The 23,903-nt window shown below is 40.2% G+C and overlaps 1 protein-coding gene across 1 annotated transcript in view; it reads right to left on the reverse strand.

Annotated features, from left to right (window-relative positions):
- Nucleotides 1-17,216: 17,216 nt before the first annotated feature.
- Nucleotides 17,217-23,903, reverse strand: part of prkd2 (protein kinase D2) — a 75,411-nt gene continuing 68,724 nt past the window's right edge. Inside the window, exons 17-19 of the mRNA XM_080731274.1 lie at nt 23,353-23,620; nt 21,972-22,057; nt 17,217-19,969 (exon numbers count right to left, since the gene is read on the reverse strand). Of these exons, the coding sequence (XP_080587400.1) occupies nt 19,745-19,969; nt 21,972-22,057; nt 23,353-23,620 (579 nt within the window). The 3' untranslated portion in view covers nt 17,217-19,744. The remainder of the gene's footprint in view (nt 19,970-21,971; nt 22,058-23,352; nt 23,621-23,903) is intronic.

Raw genomic sequence — 23,903 nt, forward strand, 5'->3', positions numbered from 1 at the left:
CCCCAAAAAGCCTAGGCCTATGGCTTGTTTAAATTGAAATCATTTTTTTTTTCTTTTACTCATATAACATTGAATGACAGACAGAACACAGTACTATGCAGAAGATATCATCAGAAAAACAATGGTAAAACACAAAAGCAAAATAAATGGTATTTATAGGGGGAGGTACGGATATAAGCTTTGTTTTCATTTACCAGCTTCGAATAGCAGCCGCCTCTAAGTGGCTTTCCAATGCCGTTTTAAATGAAGGTAGGGATTTACACTCCTTTAAGGACTTCGGTAGGGCGTTACACATTTTAGCGGCATAGCAGGAGAATGCATTTGACCCTGACAGGGTATGTAATACTCTACTGCTTCTCTACACTTCTGTAGCAATATCACTACAGGTCATTGACCGATATCCGCCAAGGATCTATATTTGTCCCCCTCCTTTTGTTCTCTCTCTCTTCTCTAAATCTCTTCACTGAAATTAGCTGATCTACAAGCTCAGCTCACGAGCATGTAGATGTGCTAGGTTTGCCAAATCTGCATATCGTCACTGTCTGGCCAAAACCTCTTAACTCCATTTTTGAGGTTTTGGATTTTTTGGCATAAATCAGGGCCTTTTACATCTGAGTGTTGGTTAAAATAATATTGAACCAATGAAAAGTTGTAAAACACCCTTCGATCAAAACCTCCTAACTCCACTTGAGCTCATTTTCCCAAAAATGAATATTTTGGAGTTAGGAGTTTTCGGCCCGACGGCAGAGATATTATGTCATGCTCAGAATAGGGTTCAATGGTTAAGACGATATTGAAAAAATATAGTTTCCATTCCAGATGAGACTGCTCTGGGGTTGAAATGATATTCATAGGTCATGATGGCCAGCATACCTAAACGTCATCACAAACTAGCTTGAAAGGTTTACTTTGGTTTCACATGAGTTCTGACTCACTGCTGGATTCTCCCTGATGGAGATTCCCTGCCTAAATCAACTCCAATGAAGGCTAAATCTAATCATCATTTCCTGAAGAATGGCACGAATGAGCTGTTCAGGTTTGGAAGAGTTATGTCTTGTGGTACTCTATTTCATTCCTTACATTTTCAGGGGAAATTTTGAATTCCTTCCCGGTAGTCTAAGTCATATTGTATCTTGTTTTGTCTGTGGCTATTTTTCTCTGTCTCCAAGGCTATTCTTCCCCTATCTCAGAATAATTTGATAGTTCAATAGCCAAAACAAATTTGTCTATTGGCTGTCCTCTGTGTCAAATTCAATTCCTTAGGGAAGGACTATGGTTTGTTTGTAGGGCTAAGCTGCATCTAATGCCATTAATGCCAGCAGGGATAGGCTTTTGAATCAAAAATCAATAATGGAGAAGCCATTAAGGATCGCATCATAGCCTCTTCAAGTGGATACTAATGTGTGTGTGTGTGTGTGTGTGTGTGTGTGCGTGCATGCGTGCGTGCGTGCGTGCGTGTGTGTGTGTACACAATATTTAAAAACCTCAAACTTATTCAGTTCTTCACCAATCTGACTAACTTTAAGCAATAGTTTCTCACCTCTTACTAATAATAAGACTATATGGTTAGTTTGGTCAAAATAAAAATACATAGAATCATTCAAATTTCTTTTACATTTTATTTTTTAACTGTTCCAGCCAGAGCTTTTGCTTTATCGGTTGTTTCATTTGTCAACTGATGTATCCATAGTTCTATGAACCATAGCCTAAACATTCATTATTTTCTATATCTATCTATCTATTGACATGACTGCTCTCAGCCTATTAGAGGTTCGGTCTGACTTACAAAATGAGCCATATTTGGGTGTCATATTGTTGCTGCTATACTGACACCACAATGGCTTCAACATCAGTTAAACCTCAGGCCCTCATTTCAAGAAGTAGGCTGTGAGCTAACAGTCAAATACTGTTCAAAATGTTTTTCTTTTAATACACTTCCATCTCCTACATTCACTCCCTAATACCATGGCTGTGTGCCATTAAACCTGGTTTTCCAGTACAGTACATTTCCATGATTCTTCTGGCATGATGTATTGCATTCTGTGCTTGGTTGTGGTAAGAACTAGTGAGATATTGTTGAAAAAAAGTGAAGAAGCCGTACTACTGTACAGATGTTAGTTTTTGTGATTCATACAACCACAGGCATGCCATCTTCACATTGACAGCTTTTTATTGGGGGCTAAAGAAACTGGAAAAAGAATAGCCTTTCATGAATATTTTCTACAGATTTACACAACTTTCAGAAACTTTCTTTATTCTGTTTTCATGCTTGCATTCAGTATCATGAAACTAGTAAACAACTACTTGATATTCTTGTATCACAAACCTTTCAAAACATGCTCATGCATCTTTGTTACTGATACCCTCACCTTCCAACTTTGTTATCGATTATGTCCTCACTTTCAGAAACGTAACCTTATTTATTCTGTTTTCATGCTTGCATTGAGTGACATTTAACTATAAACAACTACTTGATATTCTTACATCGCAAACCATTCAAAACATGCTCATGCATCTTTGTTACTGATGTCCTCACCTGCCAACTTTGATTATGTCCTCACCTGTTATTGTTGAGGAGGGGCGTCTGTCCAAAGTGAGCGACAATTCCTTATGCCTCAGGCCTGAGACAGTTCCACCTAGATGGAGAGGATAACCTTCACAAGAGAGTCCTCATAGTCACCGACTAGAAGCCAAGTCACTGGAGTTCCACATGATGTCCTCGACAGACTGCCACACAGAAGGACCTCCAGCTCCAGCCAACAAGAGAAGACAATGTGGTTTAGAAATGTCTTTGCCTGACTACTGCTTTACGCCGTGGTGTAGATGTCAACAAGCCAGAGTGTGTGTGTGTGTGTGTGTGAGAGAGAAACAGAGAAACAGATCAACCACAGGGGGAAGACAGAGCGTTCTGGGAGGCGGGCAGTATATGAATCACACGCGTGTGTGCATGGAGGAAGTGGACCTCAGGGCTGGGGAGAACCAGCAGGCTAGACGAAACCTGTCATGTCGCAGATGTGAAAAACATACGTCAATAGAGCAGGGACTCTGAAACTGTGTGGGTTGCCAGAAGCAAATATAGCATGTTCAATACAATTTCCTACCCATGCATGGTTTCAAAACTGCTGTTGCATGCATCTCAAAAACTTACACTAACATTAGTCAAACTGTGGATGTATCCACTTAAGTATACCTATACTCACTAAGGATAAGTAAATGATAAAGGATCATACTGTGATCAGTACACTGAGGCCAGATTATCACCCTACTGTACATTCAACTATTGACAAATTCTACAACTTTCCTCGTAAATTGTTCTTTCGCACAACTTGAAACAAAATGTAAAGAACATAAGACTTGAGACAATGTACATTTGAGTGAAAGAAAGAAAGAAAGAAAGAAAGAAAGAAAGAAAGAAAGAAAGAAAGAAAGAAAGAAAGAAATTCCCCACACCATGTGCTTCATATAAATCCTTGTTATCTCTGTGTCTTGACACCGCAGGTGACGTGGCTAGCTGCTCATCATAGCACTCTCATCTCCGCTACATTTCCGCCAGCCCTCGCTTCAACTTCTGACCTTCTATGCTTATTCTTAGAACTACCTTTTGGAAGACTGACAAACTGAGTACACACTTCCCTTGTGTAGCCTGCTAGTAGCTCTGCTCATAATGTTGAAGATATAGATACAGAAGCATATTCTACAGTACACTGTGTAGAATCACTGTGGATATGAGCGTCATCTAATGCCATAGCAGAGATTGCGTAATCTGTATACAATTCTGAATATAATGCTGTATATACAACCAGAACCAGCCAAACCTTGTCAAATGCTAATCCTATGTTTGTAACTATGCACTCTGTTTGGCCCAGGCCAAATGATAGTATACACTGACCTGCGTTGAATAAACATTTATACCAGTTGTGAGTGTTGCTTATTGTAGCGTGACTAGCGGCCAGGGAAGGGGGACACTAGACATGCTTAGTGGTTACCGTTGCTGTTAGGTTACTTATACTGTTAGTTACTGAGGTTATAGTTATTTATTTTAGATATTGTTAGGTTATAGCTAGGCCTATTGTTAGGTTATAGTTACCGTTTAGTTGAGCTAGAGGGGAGACCTGTCTGTCACAGGTGTATCCTGTGTTTTGTTGGTGGAGAGTTGAGCGGGTGGGCAGTTTTCTTTGTTTTTTTAAAGACTGTTGCGTGTAGGCTAGTTACTATAGATAACACTAGATAACATGAGCAGAGAAACCTAGAGAGAAGGCTATAAAAGTGCCATTCATTTTTGTACGCTTGTTTATGGTCTAATAAAGCTACAGGAATTTACAGAAAGACTCAGAGCCTTCCAGATGTAACAGTATTTTCCTGTGAGCAAGACTGTTGTAAATTAATATCTCAGCTGGTTTCAAGGACAACAGAGGACACAGGGAGGAAACACTAAATGTCGCCTGAGACTCCCCTCATCTCCTCTCTTTTTTCCAGCTATACTGAGAACTGTGTCTCTTTTTTCCGTCTCTACTGGGAACTGACTGTGTCTAGACGGCATCAGATTAATGATGCCGTCTCACAACAGTTGGTCTCTATAGCATCATTTCACTTCTGTGTGTATACGTGAAGGAATGTACTGGACTGATGGGTGGGTTTCAGATCAGAAGGAACAGCATGACAATGACTTATTAATATAATATAATAATATATTATTAATATAGGAAAAGTATTTTATTTGTAATCCCAAACACCAAACAGCAGCTACCTCTCTGTGTCACGGTTACGTGACCAATATGTAGGCCTACACATAATCATTCTACCAGTAAGACTCCCTAATCTGGAGACCGTTGGTCGCTTATCTCCTGTCACACTGCTGACATCAGTATGACATCACACCGTACACAAATGACCCTTATATAAGACCGGCATTATCTACCGACAGATTAGTAACAAGATGTCAAAATCGTTGAAGGTTGAATCTCCAGATATGGAGATAGCCAACACATCCCTCCATATATGGAGATAACTGACGAATCTCACTAAGTCTGACCTCACAAGCCCCATATTTGGACACGAACAACATATAACTCCATATATAGAGACATAGCTGCTGACATCAGTATGACATCACACTGCTGACATCAGTATGACATCACACCGTACACAAATGACCCTGACGGCACACACCAAGCAGTGTGATGTCATACTGATGCGGAGATATGAGCAGGGCAAAGGTGTGACGTGTGACCGACCGACGGACGGACGGCCGGTGGAGGTTTTGATACTAAACTGCGACCTGACGGTCGCAATTAAAATTGGCTTGTGGATGAGTGGACGTCATAAACGTAACATCCTGATTTGATGTAAAACAAAAGATTTCACAAAAGTAAAATCCACTTGACTGGCCAACAAATATGACATCGGAAGCAGCCTGAAAATACAGATGTGACGACCGCATAGCGCTCTAAATATCTATTAAATTGACCGCCTCAGTCAAGTGTGCATGTTGATGATTAATCGGGGGATATCTTTAGAAATAGTGTCAAATCCTGGAATAAATTCCTTACCAAAAAAGTCTTCACCAATGTGTTTGTAAAGGTGTCTAGTAACACATCTCACAAAGACTGAAATTCAGTTTCCCTAGGAAAATATTTGACAGCTAGGGTAATTCTGCGTCTCATTCACTCACTATACACTAAACTATAGGGGAAAAAATCACTCCCAAAAAATATGCTTTAAGTGGGATGTGAGGGGTCTAACTAGGTGTTTTTAATTATTCTGAATCCATTGCAAGCATTTGTTTTGCACCAAAAACATTCCTTGGGCTACAAATGGACCCCCATACTACTGTGAAAAGTGATGACTCATCACTAAACCATCATTCTATGGTCTGTTTTTAGCCCAATGAATGTTTTTTTGTGCAAAACAAATGCTTGTAATGGATTCAGAATAATTAAAAACACCTAGTTAGACGCCTCACATCCCACTTAAAGCATATTTTTTGGGAGTGATTTTTTCCCCTATAGTATAGTGTATAGTGAGTGAATGAGACCCAGAATTACCCCAGCTGTCAAAGATCTTCCTAGGGAAACTGAATTTCAGTCTTTGTGAGATGTGTTACTAGACACCTTTACAAACACATTGGTGAAGAAATGTTTTGGTAAGGAATTTATTCCAGGACTTTTTAAGATATCCCCCGATTAGATGTTGAGTCGGCACTAAAAGTAACACATACAGTACAGTATGTAGAAGGAAGGCACTGGAGACTGCCTTTTTTATTTACAGGATGCAGGCAAATAAAGTTTCGACGTCAATACAGTACATTCGTCAGGTCATCAACACATCATACAGTATATAACATAAATAATTAGAACATAAAGGGGTGTGTTTCACGTCCACCCAGCCATCAGTACAGTTCTCCAGGGTGGGAATGTGGTAGCAGAGGATGGGGAAAATGATATCCCACAGTGTCTGTCTGAACTCCTTAACCCACACAGCCTGTGCCGAGGGCAGGCAAGCCATGTGGTTCTCAACCTGGTCCGGGGTTGGGTTGAAGCTGGTCAACGCCCCAAATGGACAGCAGTGGCAACATGTCAGTCATGTGTAACTGTCAGTGGGTCATTCTGGCAGCCTGCTGTATCGTGCGACAGCTCCTGGTTGGTTCATCGCTGCATTCGGCTCAAGGTTCTCCAAATGGCCCATGGCTCGGTGGAGCAGTCCACTTTGGGATCACTAGGACCGAGCAGTGTTATCAGGCTGGGTCCTACTGACTGCGCTGTACAGATGCACGGCTGTGGGCATTCAACCCATCGAGAAGAAGAGAACCATGTGGACAGGGACGTGCTGGGCCCCTGATTCAGCCCGGGAAAATGAGTTGGAGAGGCCCTCATTGCGTGCTATAGAGAGAGATCTCTTTCTATAGTGCTGCTGCTACTCAAAGATTTGTCATTTCAGATCATGACAAGTGATTTAAACTAGTGAAAACAGCCGATCTACAAGCACACAACGGCTTGCACCGCGAGGCGTTGTGTGCTTGTAGATCTGCTGTTTTCACTACTTTTGTGCAACGGCCTTATGATGAAGCAGGTCTTTGCTTTGCGAAAAAAAATATCAATTTGAAACTTGGAGATACAAGGTTTCTGCCCGACAGTGACGATTTACTTTGTTGGCCGCCCAGCCCCCAAAATGGAACGAAGGCCGACATTTTATTTAATTTTTTTTCCTAATGGTCGGCCTGGACCGGCCGGGAATGAACCGGCCGTTCGGGAGTTGTCCTGCTTTTCCCAATGGCCAGCACGTCCCTGCACTCTAAGAAAGAATTCTGTGACCGAGTAAATAGCACTATTAGAAAAAGTTATATTTACTCAATAAAATCACTGAATATCATGTATGTGATTGTTTGAGTAGGTCACACCAAACAAAATGAGTAAAAATCCAACTGTTCTTTTTGAGTTAGATGTACATATATTATTTGAGTTAATTTCATGAGAATAAATTAGTATTTGACCAACTGATTTTATTCATGAATTATACTCAATTTGTTTTGGTAATTTTCCTTCATAATGTTTGAGTATGGAGTACTTATATGGATCAATTTAAAAAGACCCTTAATTATTATTCATTCCAACTTAATAATCTTTCATCTCTCACAACAACTTAAACAATTGAGTAGATATGACTAAGATTCAAAATTGTACACAAGGGTTCATGGGAAAGTTCTACTGGAACATTCTGTCAACAAACAGCAGCAGCACACATCTTCTTCAACAAGAAACCTGGAGAGTGTTTGCAAATATTGGTAAGTAGATTTACTGTATCTTTGTGCATATAGGCTACACAAATGTATTGGGTATAACTTATGTTCTTTACAAAGGTTTGCAGCTAGTTAAGGTTACAGTGAGAGGAATGTGCAAGCCCTCTAGTCATTGTGACTTTTTGCATTTATTACAAGCTATGCACAGCTGCATACAATGGTGTGTACAATGAAGATAAAATGCACAGGTATAGGCCTACATTATTATCTACATGTCTTCTTTTTTACTCTCTTCCCCTCATCTCTGTCTTCCAGGTTAGTGCAAAGTTCAGGATGATCACCACACTGAATCTTGAGCCAAAATGTATGGCAATGTTGGACTTCTATACCCCCAAACTACTGTCCATGTTCCAGTCCAAGAAGGGCAGTTTGGGCACAAATGAGTATTGTACTTCAGGTATGAAACTTTCATTTACTCTAACTGCTTTAATTATATTTCACCTGGCTAATGACAATAATTACTATATTAATTTATGCTAAACTCATCTTTATCCCCTGCAACTCTCTCTCTCCTGATTATTCATTTCTAAATGTATGTCTTAATAGCTACTAAGGACAGTCTCCCAGCTTCCGTTGCTAAAACTGGGTTGTGGAAACAATTGTATTGCCAAAGTTTATGTTAGTTATGAAAGTGCAGTCATACTTTTTCTTTATTGTTCAAATAATTATTTTTCTATTCTGCAGAGAGGAATCCCCAATCAACGAACACGAGAGGTCATCATCCGATGTCTCATCGACCATCTGGAAGAAGATAGTGTCAAGATCAAGGACTTTCAAGTTAGTAAAATAAATGTTTTGACGTTTTAATGTCATCGTGGATGAGACCATCACATGCAAAGGAACAGCATAGTGATGTCCAGAGAATGAGGTTGTGACATTGGCTGAATGGCTGTTGCATCCGTTGCATGTCTGGTCCAACTGATTCAAGATTATGCCCAGGGCTGCATGTGTGGAGACAGCTAGGATTGCTCAATGTGTGTCTGTGTGTCTTGTAACATTTAGCCTGAAAGTGAGCTCTAAACAATTATCTTCACAATGTGTGCAGGAAGGAAGCTGCTGGTGCACCTGTCAGAGTAGAAGAGAAGTTGACAGAGGAGGTGATGATGAAGATGAAGATCTACCTGCTGCAGAACCAAGAGGACTCAATGAATGAACCTACTGATGTAGGTATTGTGATTAAGGGCATCACTGCCCTCAACAATCTTGGGGGTCTGCTGCTATCTGTTGGGACTGTTCTGTGCCTTTAATCTGAGATACCCCAAGAACCTCAGATATGGTCTTGAGATGTTCCAAAAAGTACTAGTTGAGTTGGATCCTGGACACCTTTCAGCCAAAGTTCAGAGACTGAAAAAATGTCTGCTTGCCGACTACTGTTCAGCAAGATGCTCTCAGAAAGTGGGTATAACCTACTGAAAGTGGATTTATTGTCAAAACAGCATTTTTGCAATGGTATTTGTTGCTGATAGTAATTAGTTAATGTAAAGTGTTTGTTTCTGGTGCATTCGAGTCATAATGCAAACAGGTCAGTTTAGCATATAGACATTACACGTGTGCATAGTCAATATGTTTAAATGTTGAGCTACTGTAAATGCTTATTTATTATTTCATATTCCAAGTTGTGATTTTCTTTCATGCCAAATGGCCTCTGACTGTCTTTAATGTATTTTGTGGTTATGACTTACTGTTTATTTGATGGGCTCATTGTTCTCATGGTGCATAATGTTTGACAGACTGCTTACTTACAGTATGCACAGTTCAATTAAGGTAATTAAGGTACTTATATACAGTATTGTGAACACACACTGCTCTTTAGTAAACAGAATTTTAAAAGTGTCAGGGATACCCCTTTCCTGATCATTATCTTTAAACATATTGTTTTTGCAGGCATTGTTGCATGTCATTTACATACTAAAGTATGTTGAATGTTCATACTTGATGTGGTGTTACACTGGTCAAAATTAGTTGATTAAAAACATAATTATCTGCATAATTATTTCATGTGTATTCATTTGACATCATGTACTCCTGGAGTAAAAGGTAAAGTAAATGAAAGGGGTAAATGGTACTATATGAATTAAATCAATAAAAATAAAAGAATAAAGTAAATGTGACATATTTGTTTTGTTAAATCATACTCTAATATTCAATTAGATCTACTTAATATTTCAATGTATTTACTTGTAGTCTTTTGTGGCATTGACTGAATAATTTAATTATATCTACTCAATTTCTTTAGGTCATTGTACTCAATTTTAGTTGTTAATAAGTACGTAAAAGTTTTGGTTACTTTTACTCAAATTAATTGAGTATCATCTACCTGATTTCATAACAGTAATATTTACTCAATATTTTTGAGTGTAAAAATGTTTCACCAATAAAATTGAGTAGAGCCTAGTTTTTGTTTTTAGAGCTTCCCAGCATGCACACACTCTAGAAGCCAAGGAAAAACCTTTGCCCTACATTTTTCACATCTACTTTTTATAGCGCTACAGGAGGCCGATTATTGCAAATCACATTTCTTGATGTTACAGCTACAGATTCTATAATTTTGAATTTCAAACATTGCTGCCCCACAATATCTAGTTGTACTTGTTGTTTAGTGATTATGTGTGAGGGCATGTTTTTACTGGGTGTTATGAGGTTTATGTCTATTTGTGTTTTTTCGCTGCTCACCTGCTCATTCCTACTATCTGGCTGTTGTGCTCTACTCTGCTGCTAAAGGTGCTACAGCTGCTGTTGCTTGCTGTGCCAGAGCCTGTGCTTGCCTTTTCCACCTACCCCAGGGGTCTTGTTATTTTGTTAATCCCTAATATCTACTTGGCATATTATTTATCATGAATATATTCATGCTTGCAGGGAATGAACAAATTGAGGTAGAGCCTTGAAATGCTCAAAGCTATTGATAAATAAATTGTTTTTATTTCAATACAAGAGTTGTCTAACTGAACTCGGAATGTTTGATTTTATAAGAGAAGTTATTAACATGTAACTACATATATTTCAATTATCTGTTGACTCTCCCTGCTCTGCTGATCTGTGGATGCATGCAGTTTTCAAAGACTCTGTGTTGAGTGTTTTGACTTTTGAGTGATTGTCATTTGGGGTGCTTCAGTTGTGCTCTCTCCCTCATATGCGTCTCAGCACATGGAGCAAGGTTTAGCATTTTTAGTTTGTTTTTATTTTATTTTGTCTTCATTTTATTTTATTTTGTCTTCATTTTAGTTAAGTTTTAATTCGTTTTTAACCTTGGGTTTGCTAGTTTAGTGTTTAGTTTTAGAAAAGGAGTAGCTTTAGTTTAGTTTTCATTAGTTTTAGTTTTTTGGGGTAGTCAGAGCCGAGGCGAGAGCTCAAAAAGCGCAGAAAGGTCGTGAAAATAGCAGATCTGCCAGCTCAGAGAATGTCTCGCACCGCAAAGTGTTGTGAGCTTGTAGATTGGCTAATGTCACTATTTTTATGCTGGCTATTGACACAGACTAAAACTAAGGACATTTTCAGTTTAGTCTGAATTATTATAAAAACAAATATAGTTTCAGTTAGTATTTTTGTAAAGTCTCTTTTATTTTTATTTCAGTTGAAACCCATTGGAAAAGCCTATCACCGGTTCACTGGTTCACTGGTTTGGGCCTGCTGTGTGTCAGACAGAAGTAGAGTGAATTGACTTCTCAAAAACGCTAATGAACGTCTTATCACGTTTCCTTCTGCTGCTGTGCATTATTTCTACAATAATATGACTTGTCGGTGGAACTGATGGTGCAATGCCTCTCCTGAGAAACAGAAAGACAGTAAATGAAGACAAACTTTTGTTAAAAGTGAAGACAAACCTTTGTGGTGAAGGGTGTAGGAAGGGAATAGAGATGCTCTTTTAACAAGTGGTGGAAAGCAATTGATTTACTTAAATACGAAGTTTTTATTATAATATGGGGTAGTCAGAGGCGAGAGCTCAAAAGGTGCAGAAAGGTCGTGAAAATAGCAGCTCTGCCAGGTCAGAATGTGTCGCACCGCAAATAAAACATCTTCATGAATTCAAGGCTTCATGGGGTGTGTAATTGATAAAAAACAAGTCATTTATTTGACTGAACTACTTATCCTAAAGATACATAAAACAGTGTTGGATCTGCTTATATTGGAAACGTGTAGCAAAACACGTCACAGGTTGTGGACAGTTTCAGGTTGTGGAAGGTTCAGGGTTACACTTCATAGTAAAAAATAGACAATAGTTTCTGAGACCCACAAACTTTTAGCAGAGGAGAAGAAATATGAAAGGAATAATAATAAATACAATGGGCTGCTTTAAACAATGGACCACAGTGGAAACAAGCTAGCAGAAACAAGCCCCTGGGGCAGGGCATTGTGTGTTCTCCTTTTAGCATAACATTTGACTGTACTGTTAAGAAGCACTTTAATAAAGTATTCAATAAATCCATCAAAGTCACAATGGTGCAACAGTGTGTAGAACCAGTTGCTATGACAATAGAAAGCCTGGGTGTCTTCAAATTATGTCTTCACTTAACCCAATTTAGACATCTACTGGCTTTCAGAGAAACATTATCCTTTTGTACAGTGGCCTTTATCTTCCTTTACCATTCAATCTCCTGTCTATCGACATAAGCCATCTACAATAATATGACTTGTCGATGGAACTGATGGTGCAATGCCTCTCCTGAGAAACAGAAAGACAGTAAATGAAGACAAACTTTTGTTAAGGGTGAAGACAAACATTTGTGGTGAAGGGTGTAGGAAGGGAATAGAGATGCTCTTTTATCCAGTGGTGGAAAGCAATTAAGTACATTTTCTCAAGTACTGTACTTGAGTAAAAAAGTACATTGAGGTACTTTTACTTTACTGGAGTATTTCACATTTTCTATATGCATCTCAGATCCAAATATAATACTTTTACTCTGTGACAGAGCAGCCTCTGTCAGTCTAATTCTACTGTTCACAAAATTTGAGTACATGAGTTAGACTGTTTTTCGTCTCAGGTACTCAAATATACATTAATTTATTGTATGTTATGCTTATATGTATAACGTGTAGATTCTCAGTCCCACAGAAGGTGCACATTCTGCTCTGACTGGAAACTAATATGCTTTTATTTATCTGTTCATCAGTTGCTGTATGGGGAAGCTGCTTGAAGCCTAACTGTCTATTGCCTTGTATTCGGGTGTGGTGCTGAATAGTAGATTACTAGATTACTGTTGATTGCTACACTCCATCTTTTGCTACTGCACTGGGGTTGGAGTCGACTACATAAATGAGAAGAGCTGAGTTGAACTAGGGTGCCATGGGGAGAGGCTGATACCTGTGTCTCTCTGTTAAAGTTAAATTGTGTATTGTGTTTGAGTTGCCTTATTTTGAGTTATTGTATACTTGTGTTGTCCAGGCCTGGAGTTTAATAAACACTGTTATTTTCACCTGCAAGCCTGCCTCCATGGCCATTTATGACATTTTTATGGGTTTTCACTGACTTTTAAGCCAATCTACAATCCCACTTGGTAACATACTCCACTACATTTAGGCTATTTTAAAACTTTAGTTACTAACTTTACTAGTCGATTTTGATTAGTATTACTTAACACACTTTACCCGCTTCAGCCCTGTATACATTTTGGCCATTTGTAAATAGCCGATCTACAAGCTCACAATGTGTTGCAATGCGACACATTGTGAGCTTGAAGATCAGCCATTTTCAAAAGATTGATAAATGGTTCATTTCCGCATAATGAGTACATTTTGATGCCAATATGTTTGTACTTTTATGCAAGTAAATGTTGATTACTGGACATTTCTATATTGCACTATTGATACTTTTAAGTAAGTACGAAATGTGAGTCCACCACTGCTTTTAACCAGTACGTGAAATACACCACCCAACAAAAATAAATAATCAAACCTTGGTTCGAAGTGGAGCGGTGAATCTGAGCAGCTATACCCTGTGTGTGTGTGTGTGTGTGTGTGTGTGTGTGTGTGTGTGTGTGTCTGTTTTTGTTTCTATGTGTTCTATATCTATGTTTTTGATTCTGTGTTCTAGATCTATGTTTTTGATTCTATGTGTTCTAGATCTATGTTTTTTGATTCTATGTGTTCTAGATCTATGTTTTTGATTCTGTTCTAGATCTATGTTTTTGATTCTATATGTTCTAGATCTATGTTTTTGATTCTATATGTTCTAGATCTATGTTTTTGATTCTGTGTTCTAGATCTATGTTTTTGATTCTATATGTTCTATATCTATGTTTTTGATTCTGTGTTCTAGATCTATGTTTTTGATTCTATGTGTTCTAGATCTATGTTTTTGATTCTATATGGTGTTTTTGATTATATATGTTCTAGATCTATGTTTTTGATTCTGTGTTCTATATCTATGTTTTTGATTCTATGTGTTCTAGATCTATGTTTTTGATTCTCTATGTTCTATATCTATGTTTTTGATTCTGTGTTCTAGATCTATGTTTTTGATTCTATGTTTTCTAGATCTATGTTTTTGATTCTATATGGTGTTTTTGGTTCTATATGTTCTAGATCTATGTTTTTGATTCTATATGTTCTAGATCTATGTTTTTGATTCTGTGTTCTAGATCTATGTTTTTGATTCTATGTGTTCTAGATCTATGTTTTTGATTCTATATGTTCTAGATCTATGTTTTTGATTCTGTGTTCTAGGTCTATGTTTTTACATTCTATGTGTTCTAGATCTATGTTTTTGATTCTATATGTTCTGGATCTATGTTTTTGATTCTATGTGTTCTAGATCTATGTTTTTGATTCTATGTGTTCTAGATTTATGTTTTTGATTCTATGTGTTCTAGATCTATGTTTTTGATTCTGTGTTCTATGTGTGTGTGTGTGTGTGTGTGTGTGTGTGTGTGTGTGTGTGTGTGTGTGCGTGTGTGTGTTGCGTGCGCGTGTGAGTGAGTGGTGAGTGTGCCTGGCCTGCACAAAACAACGCCCCTCCTTTAACTAGTGTGTTGTGTGTGGCCACTCAAGGTATTGCCAGGCTACGGACGGACACGGCCAGCCAGCCAGCCACCCAGCCACCCACATACCCACGGACATACCTGTCTATTGGGAGCGCTTTCACCGCTCCAAAAACACCTATAAGCTCCAGCCCACAGAAAGGAGTGTGAGCAACATGCCGTCTTCTGTGCTCTGCACTCATTGCACTACACTGGCTGCCGATACAGGCCAAGAGCCGACTTCAAGGTGCTGCTCCTGACCTTTAAAGCTCTAAATCAGGGATGTCAAACATACGGCCCGCGGGCCGAATCCGGCCCGCGAGATGATTCAATCCGGCCCCCCAGGCTAGAGCATACATTTCTGAGCATTTAGAAAAAAAAAGTAAGTCTCTAGCCCATTCCTGTCAAGAGTTATGATTGTTTTAAGAATTAACCTAACTAATGTCTGTACACTGCAGGCTAGGTTTCTCCCACCTGGCAGTGATTGAGTTGATTGATTGGAATGTTAAGTGACCAGCTCTCTCTCTCTCTTTGAAGATGACAGCATTGCTAGGAATAGGGTGGTTGGTCTGGCTATGAATAATACCTGAACATACCTACAATATTCGAACTGTACTCAAAGATTACACATATTAGACATGGAAATTAATGTTGTTAAAAAAAATAACTTATTTAAAAAATATAATAATAATAAAAATGTAAAAGTTTTATTATTCCGATATTTTCTGAATATGCCATTATTGTTCATTACTTTTATTTTTTTTTATTATAAAATACAATAAAAATAATTATTGTCCTGCATCAATAATATTTTTTTAGCCATTTACAAATTATAGCGTACTGGAGACTATCAGGAATTGAATTATTCTATTATCAAATGGTTTATTCTTATTGGCACTTCTTAAAGGAGTAGTTCACCCCCAAAATGCCATGGAGCCAATGTAGACTCATTCCTAAAACAGAAATTTGATTACAATAAATGCATGCCTATTGATTCCGGATGGGGACCCAAATGCATTTGGGTCCCCATCCGGAATCAATGGGGCTTTTAAGCCGTGACATCATTTTGTAGGCAGAGGAGAATCTGCCCCCAGAGCATTTTCTGTCCCTCGCTATTTTCGACAGATCCAAGACAAAAATAACGACTAAAGTATAATTCTAACACTTTCCTTTCAACAACAAAGAGAAGAAAAATGTGTAAATAGTAAAAATAGTAAAAAGATTCACGGAAACTGGGGGCAGAAATTCTCCTCTGCCTACGAAATGATGTCATACTTATCACATTTTTGTCTTAGTAATGCGACAAATAAAATAAAAATATATTATTGAACTCAATTCTCCATGGCGTGAGTAATCAAAGAAAAAGAAGTCATTTTGGGGATGAACTACTCCTTTAAACAAATAGCATCTCTCGTACCTAACTGCAACTGTAATACCAATAATGAAAGTAGCTATTTTACTTAATAATGAACACAATTTGTAAAATGATATACTGCTATACTGCTAGCTACAGCAGTGGCTGAGACGACAGGAAGAAAAACAGAGCGAACATGTGCGCGAGTGTGCATGCCATCCGATCCGCGACTGGTTCGGCCCTCATCAAGTCGCCTTTCATCCAATGCGGCCCTCACCCCAAGATGAGTTCGACACCCCTGCTCTAAATGGTCTTGTCCCAACCTACATGTCAGATTTAATAGAACCATACATCCCCGCGAGACCATTACGCTCCCAGGATGCCGGTCTGCTTAAAGTCACAAATCACAACAAAGTAACAGTTGGGGGTAGAGCATTCACACATCGAGCCCCCTATCTTTGGAATGCACTCCCTCAAGCTGTCAGGGATGCAGACTCCTTAGAAATGTTTAAATCTAGATAAAAAAATATCTCTTTTGCCTACATTACGGTCTGCCTTAATCTCTGAACTTCACTTGTATGACCTAACACTGCTCAGTGTCTTTTACGTTGAGTTTTATTTTATCATTTTTGTTTTTTTCTTACACTTCATACAAATTGTCATATGCTGTATGCACCCATTCAAGAGGAGCTTTGCGTTTAAATATCAGGACATCTAAATAGGCACTATAGCAGCTGGAGATTAATTAACGTCATTAGGAGCAGCACTCAGGCTGAGATGGACAATATTGAGCAATTTGCGTGTGTGTGTGTGTGTGTGTGTGTGTGTGTGTGCCGATGCTGTTTGTTGAAGATTACATTTCTTGTTGCCTGATTAATTAACATGACTCACTTGATGAACGGAAACAAAAAAAGGAAACAAACAAGTTTGTAGCTTTCACCTCTGAGAGCTAAAGTTGTGATGATTATTATGTTTGTAGTTATTCTGAGAGATATTGTCATATGTGGTTGTTACATTTTGACAGCTTTGTTTATTCCATGAGATAGGATAAGCATGCTTATTATAACAAATAACAGATGTTTCAAGAAAATAAATGGAGGGGGTGGAGACATACACAAAAACAACAATATTGTTCAAAGTCTGTATTGTTAAAAACTCTAGAAGCCTCCAGCCATATGTCATAAGTTCTATACACATAGTTGACACTACATGAATTTAAGGCTATACGTGTGCAGAAGTATGCTTTATACTGCCATCTATAACGTTAAGTACATCTAGTTCACTTCTTCTGAACATGTGACTTATTGACATGAGAGTAACACAGTCTCTGCCACCACCTGCTTCTAAAGGCCTGTCCATACTCCATAGTATCTCCGAAATGTTCGGCGAGTTGCGATTTCCGACGTGCACATTTCCGAACTCTCATTCGGTGTAATGCTTTTCAGAAGTCAAGGAGTGACGTCAGGTCAAAGTATGGACAGGCCTTAAGTCACAGCCATCCAACTGTATATGACTCTTTTAACATCAATCATTAAAGAGCACGACCATTGAATGAAGGGTCCATTGCACATCTGGTGAGTTGTTAGCCGATCTACACGCTCACAGCGCGCCGCATTTTGGCACATTGTGATCTTGTGATCGGCTATTTTCCCCGAATGTGCGCCTACTTTCAGGGAATGTTAAGACTATTTCATGACATGCCCAGACAAGAGAAGCTAGGGTTCATGAGGATAAGGGCATAGCCTACAGAACATGTCTACAGAGGAGGTAACGATATGTCTGTAACAACATAATCCGACTACCACTTGACTGAAGAGGTGGGTGAGAGAGGTTGAATGAACACACCATCACCAGTCATTACCCATATTTATGTTAATAGCCATCTTGGCTAATGTGGTGTAACCGCCTGTTTGACACATTCCACCTGTCGGCTGTAATATCGGTCCATGGCGGTCGACCAGACAAACATTGTCCACTTGAGAGAAGAACGCCCGAGGTCAGATATCAGTCCAACCCTTTGTGACAAGTTCCATCAAGCTCCTTTTGCAAAGCAACAAAAAGTATGAACACATCAACGCACCAATTCCAGTTTTCAGAGTGAAATATAAATCTTTGCAAATGAAGACTCATTTGCATCCATGCCAGGGCCTCTGTAATTACTGGCACAGAGTCTTTTATCACTGGAGGGACAGGAGATGAGTCGGTCTGCACCACAGAGGTGGGAAGGACTCCAGTCCCAGGCACCACACTAAATGACTCCAACAGGATTCATTGTTTTGTTTTTAGTTTTTTTCATGGTAGCTACGTTTTAAGATGTAGTTAATCATTCTAAGCTGACACACCGCACAAACACTAACCACCGCCTGCTGATTCTCGTGTTTTGTTTTGTAATCCCTCTAGCCAGGTGTATTTGGGATTCACCTGACTACATTTGAATTAGTATAAGCCTAATTGGGATCCTCGGGGATGCAATGATGATTTTGTTGCCTTGTTAAAGAACATTGTTGACACAGAGTCCGACTCAACTCCTTGCACCCGAACTCAGATTTGCAGGGCTGTTATTAGAACATACTTACAGAAGGTTATCTGTACTACTAAGTATCCTTGGGGGTCTAGAAGGGAGCAATCTCCTTAATTAATTAAATGATGAAGACAATGAAGAGGAAATGAGACGAGGGGAGGGGACGGGGGCTTATTTGTGTGCCGTGGATAGATGATACAAATTGCATTTGTTGAAGTGATACAAATTGCATTTGTTGAAGTGAATTAAAGCCCTCCCCCCTCCAGTGAATTTCCTTCCAACCAAATCGAATACACGGTTGTGGTGTGAAATCGTATATGTCCCCCGGCATCGCAATATGGAAACAAGGCGGACTAGCTCTTAATGATTTAAGGTGGGAGTGTCTGTGGAGTTGATGGAACGTACTTTTGTGTGTGTGTGTGTGTGTGTGTGTGTGTGTGTGTGTGTGTGTGTGTGTGTGTGTGTGTGTGTGTGTGTGTGTGTGTGTACTTATTTGTCATGGATGGTCTATAGCAGTGGTTCCCAAACCTTTTTGCCCGTGACCCAAACTAGTGAAAATAGCAGTGGTCCTATGGTGCCTCAGGAATCTATGTACAGTGAAACAGGTTGGCATAGGAAAACATCAAACGGCTGAAAAAATGCAAAGGGAGACCTTTGTTGGTCAGTTCAGTTCCAGCTTCGGTCAGCTGATGGCTGCTCCTATATATGGTCATGATGATGAGCGCTCCGGGGAGATCGTTTAGGCTTTAGGGGTTAAGTGCCTTGCTCAGGGACACATAGTGAAGCACTCCAGAGTGAGAACCAGGGTGCTTCTGTTTTCCTAGGCGGCGTCTCTACCCATTCAGGAGGAGTTAATGGAGGGGGAAATAATGGAGGGGATCTTTACGGCAAATGTCCTATCACAATTTCCTTTGATTTATCTACGCAGCGATAGTTTTCAGTAAAAAAAAAAGCCTTGTCCTCCTGGAATCCTCCCTCACTAATCTAATTGCTCCATCCGCCACCCCTTCCGTCCTACTGACTCTCCCGACTCCATTCCTGCTTTCCTGACTTTGTCCGTGAGTTCAAGTCCCCCTCCCCCTCTCGCTAGTGCGGTCCTATCCCGAAGGTCCCGGGGCGTTTCAGAGGATGCTGACCCTCTCCGTGAGGCCCTGCATGTCGGCGTCCTCGCCGCCGTCCTCTTCGTCGGACGCCGGGGCGGGCGGAGGCGCCACCAGGTGGGGCGGGTACGGCAGCGTGTGGTCACGGGCGAACAGCTGCCACCGGCTGTCGTCGCTCTCGTGGGTGATGTAGCGCTCTCCCAGCTTGGTCTCCAGCTCCCTCAGGTCCAGCCAGGCCTGGTAGTCCTGGAACACAGTGATGAAAGCATGGTGATGAGAGGCCATGGACAGAAGGGGGTGGAATTTCATTCGGCAGCGTTGAAATTAGATCAACGTCAAAATTGTTTCCAATCACTTTACATCATGCGGTAATGGTTTTCAGAGTGCGCGTGCGTGCGTGTGTGTGTGTGTGTGTGTGTGTACACCATGCTTTACTTTGTGGGGAAACACATTCATGTTATTGTTCTGTCAATTGAATTTTTATCTATTATTTATTTTTTAATATTTGTTTTTTTGGGGCTTTTATGTCTTTATTGGAAAGGACAGTGGACTGACAGGAAATGGGGGAGAGATGGGGAGTGACGCGCGGCAAAGGTCGTCCGGATCTGGAATCGAACCTACGACGCCGCAAGGCATCCATGCCTATGTGGCAATGCCTAAGTGGTATGCGCCTAGACGAGTAGCTCAGCAGGCGCCCCTGTCAATTGTATTTTTTATGGTTAAAAAGATTTTAGGGGGTGCAAAAGTTTACCTGCAGTGATGTTAGCAATGCATGCAGATGTTGGATGGAATCTGACAATTGTTTTGAAAGTGCATGAATAGAAACTAAATGAAAGCAATTTGTATGCTGGATATAGGCAATCTACGTTAATATAGAAACTGGGATTCCGGCCAGTGCTGTGTTCTACCTAATACTGGGGTCTACGCCGTATGCTGTGAAGAAAAAATTTGAAAAGCGTATGCCCTCGTGAACCTTTCAAAGTAGCGTATCTGATAGGCATTATGCACTGGCGTATGCCCTGGCTACAGTAATAGCCGCCGATCGTAGATTATAGTATGCCCTCAAAGAAATTCTAGAACACACCACTGATTCCGGCCACAAGGCACTCAGAATACAGCTGCTCTTTCTGCACTCAGAAAAAAACAACGGTTAAATGTCACATGGGCTTATCTGAAAACGTCTTTTTCAGATAAGCTGGTGATTGTGACATTAACCTTTTTTATCGTCTGACTATCTAATCATGCCGGATTCCCCAGAAAACACTGTGAATTCCAAAACACCACCAGAGATGGAGATAGAGAAAGTTCCCCTCTTATTGTGTCTCAAAAGCCAAAGAAGCTGAGCGGTATTAGTAAGTATTTTAGTGGTTAGGATTTATATTGTGTTTGTACCTATGCATTTATTACCTAAAGAAATCATTCAATAATTATTAAAAGGCTAAATATGCGTAGCTAGTGGTTATGGACAGAGCATAGATCGTAAAAAATATGGACTGCGTCACACCAATGGTTTCTACAGACTGTAAATCAGGGTTCCCCAATAGGCGGCCCGCGGGCCGGGGCTACTGTCTGGCCCACACCAACCCCAGTAATAATGGTGGTATAAGAGCAGCAACAACACTAGTATATCGTATCTCCAAATTTGTACGTTCTTTCGCAAATCATACAAGGCCGTCGCACAAAAGTAGTGAAAACAGCAGATCTACAGTGCTTGTAGATCGGCTGTTTTCACTAGTTTAAATAATTTAATAAATGTAATAAAATAAATAATAACCCGACAACGACGATATCTGAACTGTCGCAGTCGCTGGAGTAGCGGGAACGCCACCGTCGCCCCCTGCAATGTTGTGGCCCTCGGCTTGGTACCCTAGACATAATTCGGCCCTTGGGGAAAACTAATTGGGGAACCCTGCTCTAAATGAAGCCTCATAGTAACGCAAGTACAGACTAAAGCATTTTGACCAGTAACTGTAATGTTTTTACATTTACATTACTCAATTTAGGAGGAGTAGTGCTGTTACATTAATCGTTACTTTTTTGGAGGAGTAGTGTCGTTACATTACTCGTTACTGAAAAAAGTAATGTGATTACAGTAACTCTGTTACAGTAATTGCGTTACCCCCAACTCTGGCAGTAACAGGGACTACAGGCCAACACGAGAATTGGCTAAATGACTAAATCTCATCCTCCACGTTGAGAACCAGTGTATACATCTGTCTGTCAGCGTGGATGCTTAATGTATGCATACCTGTAAATAAGCATGGCTAAGGCTCTTGTCTACACTGTAGCGTTTCCTCATCTTCACCTGCAGCAGGTTGTTGATCAGGTCAATCGCTGCAAACACAAAAGCATAAGGAACAGGCAATAATCAGTCAAATAAAATACAGAACGGCACACAGTAGCATCTGTGAATAAAAGGAGTAACTACCTTGATGTGCATTCCCATAGTCTAATCCAAATGATACTGTGGCAAACCATGCCAAAGGCCTATAAACTATATTAATAGCATCCTCTCGTGGTTCAGCAGAATGTGATATGAAGTTAGAAACAGGAGATCTAATTAGGGCTGTCTGCAGTCACCCGTCAATGACAGCCAATCTATTCAAATTATTTTTGCAATTAACTTAGTTAGTCGAGTTGCCAAGAAAAGATCTGCGCACATAATGGCTGTCAAACAAGACAGATTGTTGGTCTAAGCATGCCAAATTCACCCCTGGATTATTATAATTTGAACAGTTCACAGAGGAGATTGTGTGCACAACTTGTACCTACTGTAGGCCGGGTGCTGCTTGACATCATGGCAAGAATCAAGGAGAAGGTCAAACATTCGCACAGTGGTATAAAGCACCCAAAACCTATTTTATTTAATGGCGCTTTGAACGTTTTGAATTTATGGGGCACTTGATATATGGTCAAAATGTTGTGCCACTAAATAAAATATGTTTTGGGAGCTTTAAACCAGTATGTGAATGTTTTACCTTCTTCTCATTATAAATTTACAGACATTTTTCGGGTTTATAAATGTTAAAGCTGCAGTCTTTGCCTATAATAACATGCCCAAAATCGCGATCGATTATTAATCTATTACATCATTGAATTATCAATATTTTCTAATAATCGAATAGACGTATTATAGTTTGATCAAGTGAATTATGCATTCCTCCTCCTCCCCTTCCCGCATGCTTTCTGTCTGAAGGAAAACAAGAATTCAGTTCTGCTCTCCTCACAGCAGCTCTCTCTCAACCTTTTCAGGCCGCAACCTCCAGAATTCTCATATTTGAACTGGAGACGCCCCACCCTGATCAGCACCTGAAGAGTTGGGGCATTACATTTTGTATATCACAGTTCTATTGTGAAAAATAGCAGATCTACATGCTCACAACGCCTCACAATGCGAGGCGTTGTGAGCATGTAGATCGGCTATTTCCACAATTTCGGCCTCTAATATTTGACAGTTTGGTCAATGTTTAATTTGTCATTTTAGAGGTATTAAAAAGCCCTTAAATTGTCACTTTACTGTTGGGTGAGAAAACAACATTGCACATTAAGTTCATCATTTGGAGACCCCCCCAACATAATTTGGGGACCCCCCTGGGGGTTGAAAACCACTCTCCTACTCCTCAGCCTACCATCGGGAGCGATCTGCTTCCAGGGGTTGGGAGGGTACATGAAGGCGGCGTTGTGGATCTGGTCGTTGATGTCCTCGTCCTCGTTGAAGGGGAAGGTCCCGCTGAGGCTGACGTACATGATGACGCCCACCGACCACATGTCCAGCGAGCGGTTGTAGCCCTGGTTCAGCAGCACCTCGGGGGCCAGGTAGGCCGGCGTGCCCACCACCGAGCGCCGGAACGACTTCTCCCCGATGATGCGGGCGAAGCCGAAGTCGCACAGCTTCACCTGCAGGATGTGGGCATGGAGGAGAGGCAGAGAGGGGGCCACGTGAGGCCGATTGAGTGACGTTGAGGAAGAGAGAGTAATGCATGCTCCCATGTAGGAAGAGTGTTTGTTGCAGGTCTTTCAGTCCGAGTGTATCAAAAGGGCAACTGGGTTAATGCAGTGGAAGCTTGTGATTGGCTGCACGGAGGTGCCGAAAGTCGGTGGGACGGAGATACACCTAAACCTAACCTTAACCCTAACCCTAACCTCAGTAAAAGTAATACTGGTGAATGCTAATCTACCA

The sequence above is a fragment of the Nannobrachium achirus genome (assembly GCF_963921795.1).
Source record: "Nannobrachium achirus genome assembly, chromosome: 8".
Taxonomy (NCBI): Eukaryota; Metazoa; Chordata; class Actinopteri; order Myctophiformes; family Myctophidae; genus Nannobrachium; species Nannobrachium achirus.